This window comes from Lactuca serriola, chromosome 9 (genome assembly GCF_051521515.1).
Source record: "Lactuca serriola cultivar US96UC23 chromosome 9, Lser_US96UC23_V15, whole genome shotgun sequence".
NCBI lineage: Eukaryota > Viridiplantae > Streptophyta > Magnoliopsida > Asterales > Asteraceae > Lactuca > Lactuca serriola.
In genome coordinates, this window is record NC_136416.1 from 200,989,177 (window position 1) to 201,001,810 (window position 12,634).

The 12,634-nt window shown below is 34.5% G+C and overlaps 1 protein-coding gene across 2 annotated transcripts; it reads left to right on the top strand.

The window, feature by feature from the left end:
- The first annotated feature begins 980 nt into the window (after window positions 1–980).
- LOC145075185 (U-box domain-containing protein 43-like) lies at window positions 981–11,180 on the top strand. Of its 2 annotated transcripts, XM_079021485.1 has the most exons (7): window positions 981–2,068; window positions 2,243–2,361; window positions 2,430–2,757; window positions 2,932–3,249; window positions 3,330–3,639; window positions 3,755–5,269; window positions 10,713–11,180. In XM_079021485.1, exons 1-7 carry the CDS (start codon window positions 1,034–1,036, stop codon window positions 10,727–10,729), a joined length of 3,642 nt encoding a protein of 1,213 aa, XP_078877611.1. In that variant the 5' UTR covers window positions 981–1,033; the 3' UTR covers window positions 10,730–11,180. The 2 variants fall into 2 exon arrangements, with proteins under 2 accessions (XP_078877611.1, XP_078877610.1); XM_079021484.1 differs by lacking the exon at window positions 10,713–11,180 and having other exon boundaries at window positions 3,755–5,446.
- The last annotated feature ends 1,454 nt before the right edge of the window (window positions 11,181–12,634 follow it).

The following is a 12,634-nucleotide window of genomic DNA, read 5'->3' on the forward strand; positions in this document are numbered from 1 at the left end:
TCTAAAATCGAACATGACAATAAAAAAAGTTCAAGCTAACGAGAAGCACATTCAAAGAAATTTAACAAATTCCAGCTCAAAACATTACAGATCAAACATTGAAACTCACCAAACATCACTGATCAAAATTTCAGCTGACCTAAACATCGAAATTAAAATTATAGATGACAGTTACCAAAATCCAAGCTAAGTAAGATCACATTCTAAATAAATAAACAAATACTAAAGAAATCAGAGATTACCAGTGAGTTTGTACAGTTCAAAAAGCGACGTGCAAGGTTTTTTTTCCGTCCACGATATTCTTTCCAGTGCGCCGGAGTCATAGTAGCAGTTCTTCACTTCGTCTTCATTGCCAAAGGGATGAAGCTTCCAGATCAACCTCGCCAATGAAGCGTCGGAACCGGCTAACCTTTTAAAATTGAGGATAATGGCGTAACTAAAAGGTAATTTGAAAGTTTAGGGACTAATTGCGTAGAAAAATAACTTGAGTGACCAATCCGAGACAAAGTCAAAACTTTGTTGTGCTACAGTGTTAATTTCCTTTAAAAAATTATAAAACTTAGTAACTAAATTGTAACAAATAATAACGGAGTGTTAAAATATTTTTTTTTTACATAATCTATCCTTAAAGATCAAGTAATTATCCAAAATATACAATATTTTGTCGGTTTAAATGTATTTGAGAAGATATTTTTATTGATGTAATTTTATTTTAGATTATTACATTTTTTGTTATAATAGTACTAAAAAAACGCCAGGTACAAAATAGAAACTTACGTAAATAAAAAGGGTGTAAATTTTAATCTATGAATTGCCTAGAAAAGAAAAAAATTAAATAAATGTTTCAATTTAAAATTGTTTACAACTGAAAAAATAAATAAATAAATATGTGTAGGTGTCACGTGTCCAGGCTGTCTTATGGCTCTCCCTATACATGAGTGTACTTCGAGGTTATTTAACAACGCCCCTTTCAACGATCTAGTTTCAAGAATTCAAAGTGAAACGTCTTACAATCCATTTGATCTCACAAATAATGAAGTCCTTTTTGCAGCAGCAGTTTCAAGATCTTAAACACTTTAACTTGAAAGAGATAAAGACAATCACCGGAAACTTTGATGACAAGAAATTTATTGGAGAAGGTGGATTCGGGAAGGTATATGCAGGGGTACTCTCTGACTCTGAGGGGCAAATCAGGGTTGCTTTTAAGCGTCTGAGTAGCAAATGCGGGCAGGGAAACCCCGAGTTCTTGAAAGAAATATTCATGCTTTCCCGCTACATACATGATAATCTCATATCTCTTGTGGGATTTTGTGACGAGGATGGAGAAAAAATCCTTGTGTACGAGCATGCCAGTAATGGAAGCCTTGATTGTCATTTGAGTAGCATGAGTCTCACATGGACACAACGTCTCAAGATATGCCTCGGGGCTGCAAGGGGACTCTGCTACCTTCATGATCCTAAGGAGACACAACAACGAGTCCTCCACAGAGATATTAAAAGTTCCAACATCCTATTAGACGAGAATTGGAATGCTAAAGTTTCGGACATGGGACTCTCCAAAATAGGACCTGCAGGTCAGCAGCAATCCTTTCTTGCAACTAATGTTGTTGGTACCTTTTGGTACATAGATCCGATGTATATGGAGACAAGTATCCTAACAAAAGAGTCCGATGTATACTCTTTTGGGGTCGTCTTGTTTGAAGTGTTGTGCGGGAGCCTATGCTTTGAACGTAACGTTAACAATAATCATTTTCAGAGTTTAGTTCGAAGGTGGAAAAAAAGCTATAAAGAGAAAAAGTTAGATGAGATTATCTTTCATAATCTGAAGCGAGGAATGAATATGAGATCATTGGAAACATTTTCACAAATCGCGTACCAATGTTTGATGAAATCTCGGGTACAACGGCCAAAGATGTGTCATGTTGTTGAAAAACTTGAGATTGCGCTTCAGTTTCAACAGGGGATTACTAATCCAGAGGAGTTTAAGGAGATGGTTAAGTCTCTGGTCTACAAAGAGGAACTTGAGATGCTTCTCTCCAGTGGAATCATCATTAATGAGGGCAACACGGTAGTTCGCTTTAGATTTTTTATTTATCTACTAAGGAATTTCACCAAAGCAAAACGAAAATAGATATCTATTTACAAATTAACCACAATCGTGTAAATTGAAAACCAAGAAAATCTTGGTTCTCCAAATCTCTACTCTCATAGTATAACTAACTTGACCTCTTTTGATGGACAGTGGTTCTCGTTAAATAAGAATGGGAAGCATTGTGAAATGATATCAGCAGAATGTTTTGGTGCTTCATTCGTTGAACCTCCTCATGATTATGTTCCGTATTATGGTAAAAATAAATCAAGGTTAGTTCTCCATGCAATCTCCTCCTTTAATTAGTTTCTAGATTTTACATACTATAAATTTCATGCAGATTTGAAGTGTGCAACCGAAGAGGTTTATTTGGAAATTTCACCGCACATGTGACAACACAATTTTTGTCACCAAATATCATATACAAAGTAAACCTTGTGTTTATGAATGTACTCAAAAGGAAGGACAATTTAGGCATCAAGTACAAGTCCGGTAGTAAGACAAACTATATGGTTTTGTTTGTAGCACATGAGAGAGAAGATGGATGGTTGACAGCTGAATTGTATCAGTACTTTGTCAACGATACTGGTAATGTTGACCTTGAAATTGAGTTCCATTGCCCAAATGCGATTGAAGTAGAAGGCATTGAGTTTCTGCCCCTCGAGAAAGTAAGTTGACAAGACCGGTTTCATTATGTTTATGTTTTTTTTTTTTCTACTGTCTCAAACATTCCAACATTTCAAGGTAAGAGAACCCTTTGTTGGGAAAAAGTAGAAAAAATCTGGAGATCAATAGTTGATAAAATAAAGTCTAATGGAAATGCTTTGATATAAATTGTGCAGCATAAGTTACTGGATGTGGATTTGCAAACAGACACAGATTGGGGACCTAAATTGCCATGTGATTATGAAGACATAATCAAGTGGTCAAAAAATTTCATATCTAATTTATCTCTGGTACTAAGGTCTGAACGTGATAGTTTGCAGGCATTGATGTTTATTCAGCAACTTTGCATTAAAAATCTTTCAAGCAAGCACATTATTCGTAATGCTGATCTCATACCCATGATTGTTGAGATGTTGAAAAGCACCAGTAGTGAAGTCCGGTGTAGATCACTTGAAACACTTCGAGTTGTGGTAGAAGATGACAATGATAATAAGGTTAAGAAACTAATATATATCTGCAAATGTATTTTATAATTTGTGTGTGAGATGCTAGCTGCTTATTTTTTGATTTGCAGGAAATAATGGCTGATGGTGTTAGAGTGCGCACGATTGTGAAGTTTTTGTCTGATGAACATTCCCAAGAAAGGGAAGAAGCTTTCTCGTTGCTCTATGAGCTCTCAAAATCAGAGGCTTTGTGTGAAAAAATTGGTTCTGTTAATGGTGCAATCCTTATTTTAGTTGGAATGACAGATAACAAATCAGAAAATATTTCAATTGTTGAGAAGGCTGACAAAATTTTGAAAAATCTAGAGAAGAATGAGAACAACGTGAGGCAAATGGCTGAAAATGGAAGATTGCAACCCTTTTTGACACTTCTTCTTCAAGGTATTACTTCCATGAAGCTTTATTTTTTAATTTCAGTAGTATGTGAACATATATATTCATTATATTATATAAACATTAATACTCTATATATCATATGTCATTCAATCATTTTCAGGTTCCCTTGAGATCAAATTACGTATGGCTTCATACCTCGGTGAGCTTAGCAACAATACGAAAGTTTTTGTAGCAAGAAGTGCAGGTTTGTCTCTAATCAACCTCATGAAAACCGGTGACACGCAATCAAGAGAAGCCGCCCTGAAAGCTTTAAATCAAGTCTCCTCTTGTGAAACAAGTGCAAAGGTTTTAGTTGAACAAGGCATACTTTCACCTCTTATCCAGGATCTTTTCTCGGACCTTCCTATGCGACTAAAAGAAGTATCCGCAACAATCCTCGCAAACATAGTAACCTGCGACTGTGATTGCTTTTCCATCACGGTGGGGCCCAACTACCAGACTTTGCTCTCGGAAGACATACTTGACAGCTTACTCCGTTTGATCAGCAACAGCGGATCATCCATAATCGAGTATGAACTTGTACAAGTTCTCATCGTAATCACCAATTCCCCTGTCGCCGTGATTCCAGTCGTGAACGCCATCAAAAGCTCCGGTGCCACCATGGTTTTGTTACAGTTGATCGAAGCTCCACAGAAAGACCTACGCATGGCTTCGATAAAACTTCTCCATAACCTCTCATTACACATAAGCCAAGAATTAGCTAATTGTCTATACGGGTCAGCGGGTCAACTCAGTAGCCTATTTAAAGTAATATCAGAAAACATAGCCAACACCGAAGAGAAAGCAGCCGCCATTGGAATTGTAGCGAACCTTCCAGAACAAGATAGACTGACTCGCAAAATGCTGATTGAAGGCGATTTTGAGATCGTTGTTTGTGGAACAAAAATGATCACACAAGGAAAAACTAGAAGGATCCGTTTTATGGCTTTGTACCTCGAAGGACTTGTAAGTGTCCTATCGCGGATTACTTTTGTTTTATCCGATGTACGGAAAGCTATCTCATTTTGTCGTCAACACGAGCTCGCTGCTTTATTTTCCAAATTAGTCCAACAAAACTGGCCCGACAAAGTTCAAATGGCCTCCGCTCTTGCTTTAGAATCTCTATCTCGCCAATCTAAAAACTTAACAAAATTACCTTTGAACCCACCACCAAAATTTCACATGTCGGGTTTGCTCCGTTTAAGTAAAAAACCGGTCATGTCAGGGATGTGTAGGGTCCACAGGGGGGTGTGCACACAACGAGATACATTTTGTTTGTTAGAAGGAGAATGTTTGGCAAGATTAGTGAATCTGTTACACCATAAGAATGAGAAGGTGGTTAAGGCATCATTGGCTGCACTGTCAACTTTGCTGAATGATGGGGTGTATATAGAAGAAGGGGTGAGTGTGTTGCGTGAGGCTGAAGGGATTAAGCCGATTCTTAATGTGTTGTTAGAGAATCAAAATGAGAGTCTAAGGGGAGGGGCGGTTTGGATGGTGGAGAGATTATTGAGGACAAAGGATATAAAGTATCAAGTGTCGGGAAACCCAAATGTTAGTACAGCGCTTCTGGATGCGTTTCAGCATGGTGATTATCAAACACGACAAATTGCGGAACGGGCGCTTAACCATATAGGTAAGATACCCAACTTTTATGGGATCTATCCAAACATGGGTTAGAAATGGGTTAATATTTATGGTTAGAGTATTTAGTTTTTGGTTAAAGAGCTCTTTTTATTATTTTTTGGTAGTTTAAGAGCAGAGTCGAACCTCAAAAGTATGTGAGGTGAACGACTGGATCCATGTCATGAGGCAGCACAATTTTTATTATATATATATATATATATATATATATATATATATATATATATATATATATATATATATATATATATATATATATATATATATGGAAAAGTGAATATATCCTTAATGGTATATAAACTTAGGTACCCAAACTCACCATAATACGTCATTTTGTTTGATATATTCATTATAGTGTTCTTAAAATTCAACCCTAACTTGATTACTTTCAAGATTTTCAAAATTTCACTCTTAACTTCCTCTTATATCACATCTTTATGCCGGACACCTACTAGGCTATATATATTATTGTTAAAAATGAAAATTATGTAAGAGGAAGATAAATGTAAAATTTATAAAAATATTGGACTTATATCAAGTTAGAAGTTGAATTAGAAAAACATTGGACAATTACAATGTGTATATGTGATACAAAACGACGTATTATGGTGGGTTTGGGTACCTAAGCTTATATACCCTTAAAGGTATATTCATTTTTCCCATATATATATATATATATATATATATATATATATATATATATATATATATATATATATATATATTAACTGGCCCCCATGAGACGTTCAGGATGGGACTGCACACCCATGTCTCCGCCCCCGAAATTAAAACGGGGTTTAGCCTTGCCCCCGCCCCTGCTCCCACCTTGTTTAACAAATATCTTCCATACGGGATCAGAACCCTACGGATTCGAGATCCTATGGGACTTTTTGACATCCCTAATATTCTATGGGGATTTAGAATGTTTCTTTTTTCTAAACTATTGAACAACTAAGATTCATCCCATGTACATTTTAAATAAATCAAAATTAATTCTAATTAATTCCAAATAAATTCTAATTAATTTTGAACTAATTCTAGTTAATTTTATCTAGTTTCTAATTAAATTATTAATCTCTAATAAATTAATAATTATTTATCTCACTCTTTCAAAGTATATTTCTAGTTATTTTAGTTCTTGAGGGCAACCTAAGAAAGAATTTTTTATTATTTCCAAAGTTACAATAATTATTTATAAAATTGGACACTTAATTTTAGATTAAAAAAATAGAAAACAAAAATATTTAATGATGTATTATAGTTTGAATACTTTAGATTAAATATAGACAAAAAAAAATTGTATATTAAATAAAATATATATGCATGATGATTAAAATTTGTAAGTCTTAATTTTTTATTTATACAAGCCTCATATTTTCTATGTTTTAGGTTTTTTTTATTTTTATATGATTTATTACAATTATAGAAGATTTAATAAACTTATTTAAAATTTCAGAAATGATCTTTAGACAAGTTTCACAAAATGGTAAAAATAATCATTATTCAAAACTCTTTAACTTTACCAATCCATCTAACAAACATACATAATAAGGATTGTTTACATACAAGGTTTGCTCTAAAAGGACTATCCATGCAAAAATAAAAGTTTCATAAGAACTATATTAGGGAAAAACCGAAAAGAACTAAGACCATTTGTGAAATTTTGTCTTTTTTTTTTAAATTTACCCATGAATTGGTTGCTAACCTTTACAAGATCATTTATATTAATTTATAACTTTATCAATTAATTTTTTGAATTTACTTAAATATGTCAATGGATTTGATATTCGAAATATCTGAAATCTTTTAAAATCATTATCCGAATCCGAATCCGAGTCTGAAATTTTGGATATCCAAAATTTCAGAAAATTTGGATGTGATTTTGGGATTGTTCTTCGGATTTGGATTTTTTTTATATACCCCTAGCGGTAGGTAGGTTGACTACATTTATTGTATTGTTTCGAAAATGTTTGATCCTGGGTGAATTGATATAAAGACCGCCTTCCTCCATGGAGACTTAGAGTGTAACATCCGGAAATATGGTCCCAATAATTTCATTTTTAAAATAGTATTTTCAAATATCATCCAAACAATTAAATAAAAACTAATGTACCAATTGTCATAAAATCAGAATAAAACATCATAAGTGGAATCCCAATTGTGTGTGTGATGCAATCATCCTGAGCTCTTCCTTTTACAACCGGAAGTACCTTAAACATAAACTGAAAACGGTAAGCACAAATCTTATTCAGTTCCCCCAAAATACCACATAGTAACATAAAATAAACAAATAGTGGGCCCCGCCCGACATCGGACCCTGTCCGGCATCAGTCCCCGCTCGGCATCTAGTTGAGCTCGGTAAAATGGACATACAATAACATATATCAAATAAATGCATAAACATATAATAATCACAGTGATACATACCATACAATATCCATCAGGCCCAGCCCAGTATCGGGCCTTAGCGCGGAAAACATATAAACACAAGCACATGCAAGAGTCACCAAGACAACCAGCGTACTAACAGCATAACATAAACTTCGGCCGGTATTAGTGCCTTCGACCTGTTAAACCCGGTAAGGAAACTTACCTCGAATGCAGAATGATAGTTGAACAGATCCCGTCTCCGAATATCGACTCTACTCAACCCCTAAACAAAAACGGTTTCCTTAAACACAACTCAAAATTCCTAAAAACCCCTTATAAGACAAATCTGGTCAAAGATTAAGGTCAAAGTCAATGGTCCGAGTTGACCTAACTCGCCAAGTTGTCCTTCAACTCGCCGAGTTTCTCCATTAGTCTGCAAAGTCGGGAAGAAACCTATCTAACTCGCCGAGTTTATCCATAAAATCGCCGAGTTCGCCAGAAACCCAACATCTTAATTCATTAAGCCAACCTTATCAAAACTAAGAGCTTCACAACTCAGATCTTAACTCAAATGGCATCTAAAAGGGTAAAGTTTCCAACTTTACCCCTAAGAACCACCAAAATGGGTTCAAAACCCAAACCATAGGCTTAAAAAGGTGAGGGATTAATCATGAAGCACTTAATCACCAAAGGCATAACCCCAAACTACAGATCTTGCCCTAAAAGCTGAATGGCTACGTAAAGTTTCCAACTTTACTATAACGCTCGTGTTTCTAGGATAAGCATTAGTATGATGATGTAATTGTTGGGTTTTGGTATACTACAACATCCTATGGTGCACATACAACCCTAAATACCTTGGATCTATGTTTTCACTAATTATACATGCAAATGGTTTCCAAGGTATTAATCTTACAACTAGCATGCATTTAACATAAACCATATAAGGTACTAGTTAGCATAACATACCTTTTGATGGAGCTTGAAGTCTTGGTGCATTTGGCCATAAAGAGCTTAGCCCCAATAGTGTGGAAGCCTCAAATGGAATCACAACACACCATGGACAAAGGATGAACTTGAGAGAGAATTCCATGCACACAAAAGACACCATGAACTCCAAGAAGATACAAGTGGCGTTTTTGGGCAATGAAGTATCTATTTATATGTGGGATTTTTAGGGTCATGGATATAACCCAAATCTATATCCATGGGTTTTATGATCTATGGTTCATGTGGCCCAACTCTTTATGTATCCATACATAAACATGGTCCAACATGGATCATAAGCCCAACACATATAAATATAACTAATTATCATAATTAGTCCCCATAGATTTAATTCGTCTCTTTTGACCACTAAATTAATTTTTGATCAATACTAATTAAAACATATGATTTCATATTAATATATTATAACTTATAATATATTAATAAATCATAAATAACCTTTTCTCAAAAGTTCATCCTAACAAATTGTCCTGAGGATATGCAACCCAAATGGACCATGCTACTCTCGGGTCAAATACATACCTATAATAGTTATGGGCTTAGACACCTAATCCAACAGTAATAATTAGGGTCAACAATTGTGTTGGGTTATATTTTTATGGTCTATGTTGGGTTCATAATGTTTCTGTTTATTGGGCTTAGAATGTTAGTATGTTAGTGGGCCCGTATATGTTCAAGGTTGGCTGAACCGAGAACACTTAGTGTTTATGGTCTTGATGGTTTGGGCTTTTGAGGCTTTGTACTGGTATATATATATATATATATATATATATATATATATATATATATATATATATATGTATGTATTTAGCCGTGAATAAGTTAGTAATTTCTCATTGTTTGGTTCACGACTGAAGTCACAGTTTCCATGTACCAGACGATTTATTGTTAAAAGAATCGTGTGCATTGAAAGTCATCTTGTGTTCTTAAATCTCTATTTGGTTTACATTCCGCATTCACTGAATAGATTGATTGATGTCATATAAGATCCATAGTTTTGGGACTTATAATTGGTATCAGAGCTATAACGGGTATCAATTGCATTCAAGGACTTTGGAATCAATTCTAGCTGTTTTTGGGATTATTGACTTATTCAGAAAAATTATAATTTTGAAACCTTAAATTCTTATTGATTAGTCTTCCTGTGTTCTTCGTGAATTTAGTTTTGATTATTCTTCCTGTGTTCTTCGTGTTCATCGGAAGTTCAGATATATCCTTCTAATTTATCAGGATTAGACTTTGACTGATATGTCTAATTCACGAGTATTAAGGGAGTTTGATAAAATTTGAAAACAATAAATCAAGGTTTACGGAGGCTATTTGGTCAAGTTTGGAGTTTACGGTTAAAGATTAGCTTAAAGGGTTTACGGAATTCATTTGGTCAAAATTTGGAGTTTACGGTCAACATTTAGGGCATGTTTGGCACGGAGCTTTTGGAAGCATTTAGGAGCTTCTAGCTTTTAGCTTTTGATAAAACGCTCTAGTATAAACAAAAAGCTTCGTTTGGCAGTACGAGCGTTTAGCTTTTAGTTTTAACAAAACTCTCCGATTCTAAAAGCTACTTCATGTAGCGTTTAACAAAACTCTCTTGAGCTTTTGAAATCAATTTCCATAATTACCCTTAAAAATATATTTATATATTTATTTATTTTTAATCAATTGTCCTTTTATGTAATTTTATATATTTCAAAAGCTTCCAGCTACTTTTACCAAACATCCATATAACAAATAAAAGCTACAGCTTCCCGCTACCAGCTAACCGCTACTCGCTTCCAGCTAACAGCTACTTTTGCCAAACTTGGATTTAGCGTTTACGGAGGATATTTGGTCAAAGTTCTAGTTTACGGTCAACGCTAAGCTTATCGGGTTTTCGGATTCGTTTACGGTCAATCCTTGATTATTTTTGGACGTTTTTGGAGTTACTGATTTAAAATGGAATCTCAATGATATGTGTATTTTTATATATATTTTTATACATTATATCTTAATATTTTAGCCTTTATTATTCTCTTTTAGAACTAAAAGGTACTTATAATGCTTTGAATTATGATTTGCAGCAATTAGTTGTCGATAGAGCGGAAAAGAAAAGATTGGAGTGGAAATCGGGTTTAGAAGCTAAAAGAACAAAAAAATGCTGAAAACTCCAATTACGCCCAGCGTAATATAGGTTACGCTTAGTGTACCTGCACGATGAGTGCTACGCCCAGCGTTGAAGCACTTACGCCCAACGTACTGGGTATTTATCCAGACTTCCTAATCGCGGATGGATTCCTACGACGCCCAGCGTAAACCGACTTACGCCCAGCGTACGTAAGTCGGTTCCAAGGGTTATAAAAAGTGATTATCAACTAACCAGAAAGGGGATTCCGACTTCTAACCTATTTTAGTCGACAATTAACTTCTGTCAAGCCGTTTTGAGGGTCTAAGAGGCGGCCGGAAGGCCGTTAAGCTGACGGGAGAGGAGATCGGAAGGATTAGAGAGCGGATACGTGTCGGTAATCATGTGGTTTGTTAACGTGACCATGCTTAGCATTCAACTGTGATACTATTATGTTTTTGCTTTCTGATTTTGGTGTTAAAACCATTTACTTTGAGTTTATGATTAAATAAAACCTTGATTATTGGATTAATTGTTATATTGGATTGTTTGATTTATGTTTAATTTATCTTGCCAAGCTTGTTAAAAGATCCTTACGTGTTAATGATAATTATTTGCTGTTAATTGTCAAGTAAATTGAGTTGTATGAACATCTGCTTGATTGCTTGTCTCTTATGATTTTGATGACCATCAAGATTATATGACTAGGAATAACGAATGTGAAACTAGGATTAACTAGGAAATAAGTAAGTTAATGTGTGATCCTTGTGTGATAAACCATCAACAAGAGGTTTAATTGAATTAGTAATTTGATTAACTGTTATTACAAGTCTTGCTTGATACGAACTGAGCACTAGGAAGCATGTTAGTTTAATCAATTGATCACTGTTTGAATTGACTTGTTTGCTAAAGGATTAGTAACAGAGAACGTGAATCTAATCATTTTAGGAATCGATGAACATGAATAAATGAATTTGTGTATGCAATTGTCTATGTTTTTAAGGTGTAATTTATCTAAATCAAAGTACCTGAAGAGATTTGTTTTCCTATTAGTTTATCGAGATTTGCTAATTAGTTGTTCATTTGAGATTTAATAAACCATTTCTTTACTGCTTTTGTGTGTTTTGTGTAACCTATAATCAAATATTTTAAATCAATTCACCACCATTCCCCTTATGTTCGACACCCTTGCTTATCAAAGCTATATTATACTCGATCAGGTTCACTGCCTGTAAGGTGTGGTTTAGATGCGATAAATTAGGAATTATAAATAAAAAACCAGTGCATTAAATATTCACATCAAGTTTTTGGCGCCGTTGTCGGGGAACGAATTTCAATTATTTTAGTTTATTTGATTATTCGTTATTTGTTTTTATTTTTAGTTTTATTTTATTTTTAGGTTTATTTTCGTCGATACCATTTCACTTGTCGGGAAGGTTCTTGTTGTTATTTGCAGGAATTTGGGATCATACACATTGCTTGGTTTTACTTTTTGCATGGGTTTCGAGATTGCAAGCGATTAGGGAATTCTTGACCTTGTTAGCCTACTAATTTGGTGATTTGTCAAACTCAATCCATGAGGTGTAGTATAGCAAGGCATGTCATGGTAGTTAAGTGGAAGACCGAGCTCTTGATGTTCTTGACTAGTCGATCACTTCTTGTTCTACTTTTAGTTAATGGTGCAAAGAAAACAAGGAAAATAGTCTAATGGGTCCCGAAAGTTTTGTTTTCACGAACCATTTATTGTATGCAAGGGGCTTAAATCAACAATTGTTGTTTGATTTCGACGAAGACGAGTGATCATGTTATCTTATTTATTTTTATAGCATGTCACTTGTCTGAAGGTTGTCGCTGTTGCAGAAATTAAAATATTAAGAGTCT

Coding starts and splice junctions, on each gene's coding strand:
- LOC145075185 (XM_079021484.1), top strand. CDS start 1,034: ATGAAGTCCTTTTTGCAGCAGCAGTTTCAAGATCTTAAACACTTTAAC. Junction 2,362..2,429: donor TATGGTAAAAATAAATCAAG/GTTAGTTCTCCA, acceptor AATTTCATGCAG/ATTTGAAGTGTGCAACCGAA. Junction 3,640..3,754: donor TTTGACACTTCTTCTTCAAG/GTATTACTTCCA, acceptor AATCATTTTCAG/GTTCCCTTGAGATCAAATTA.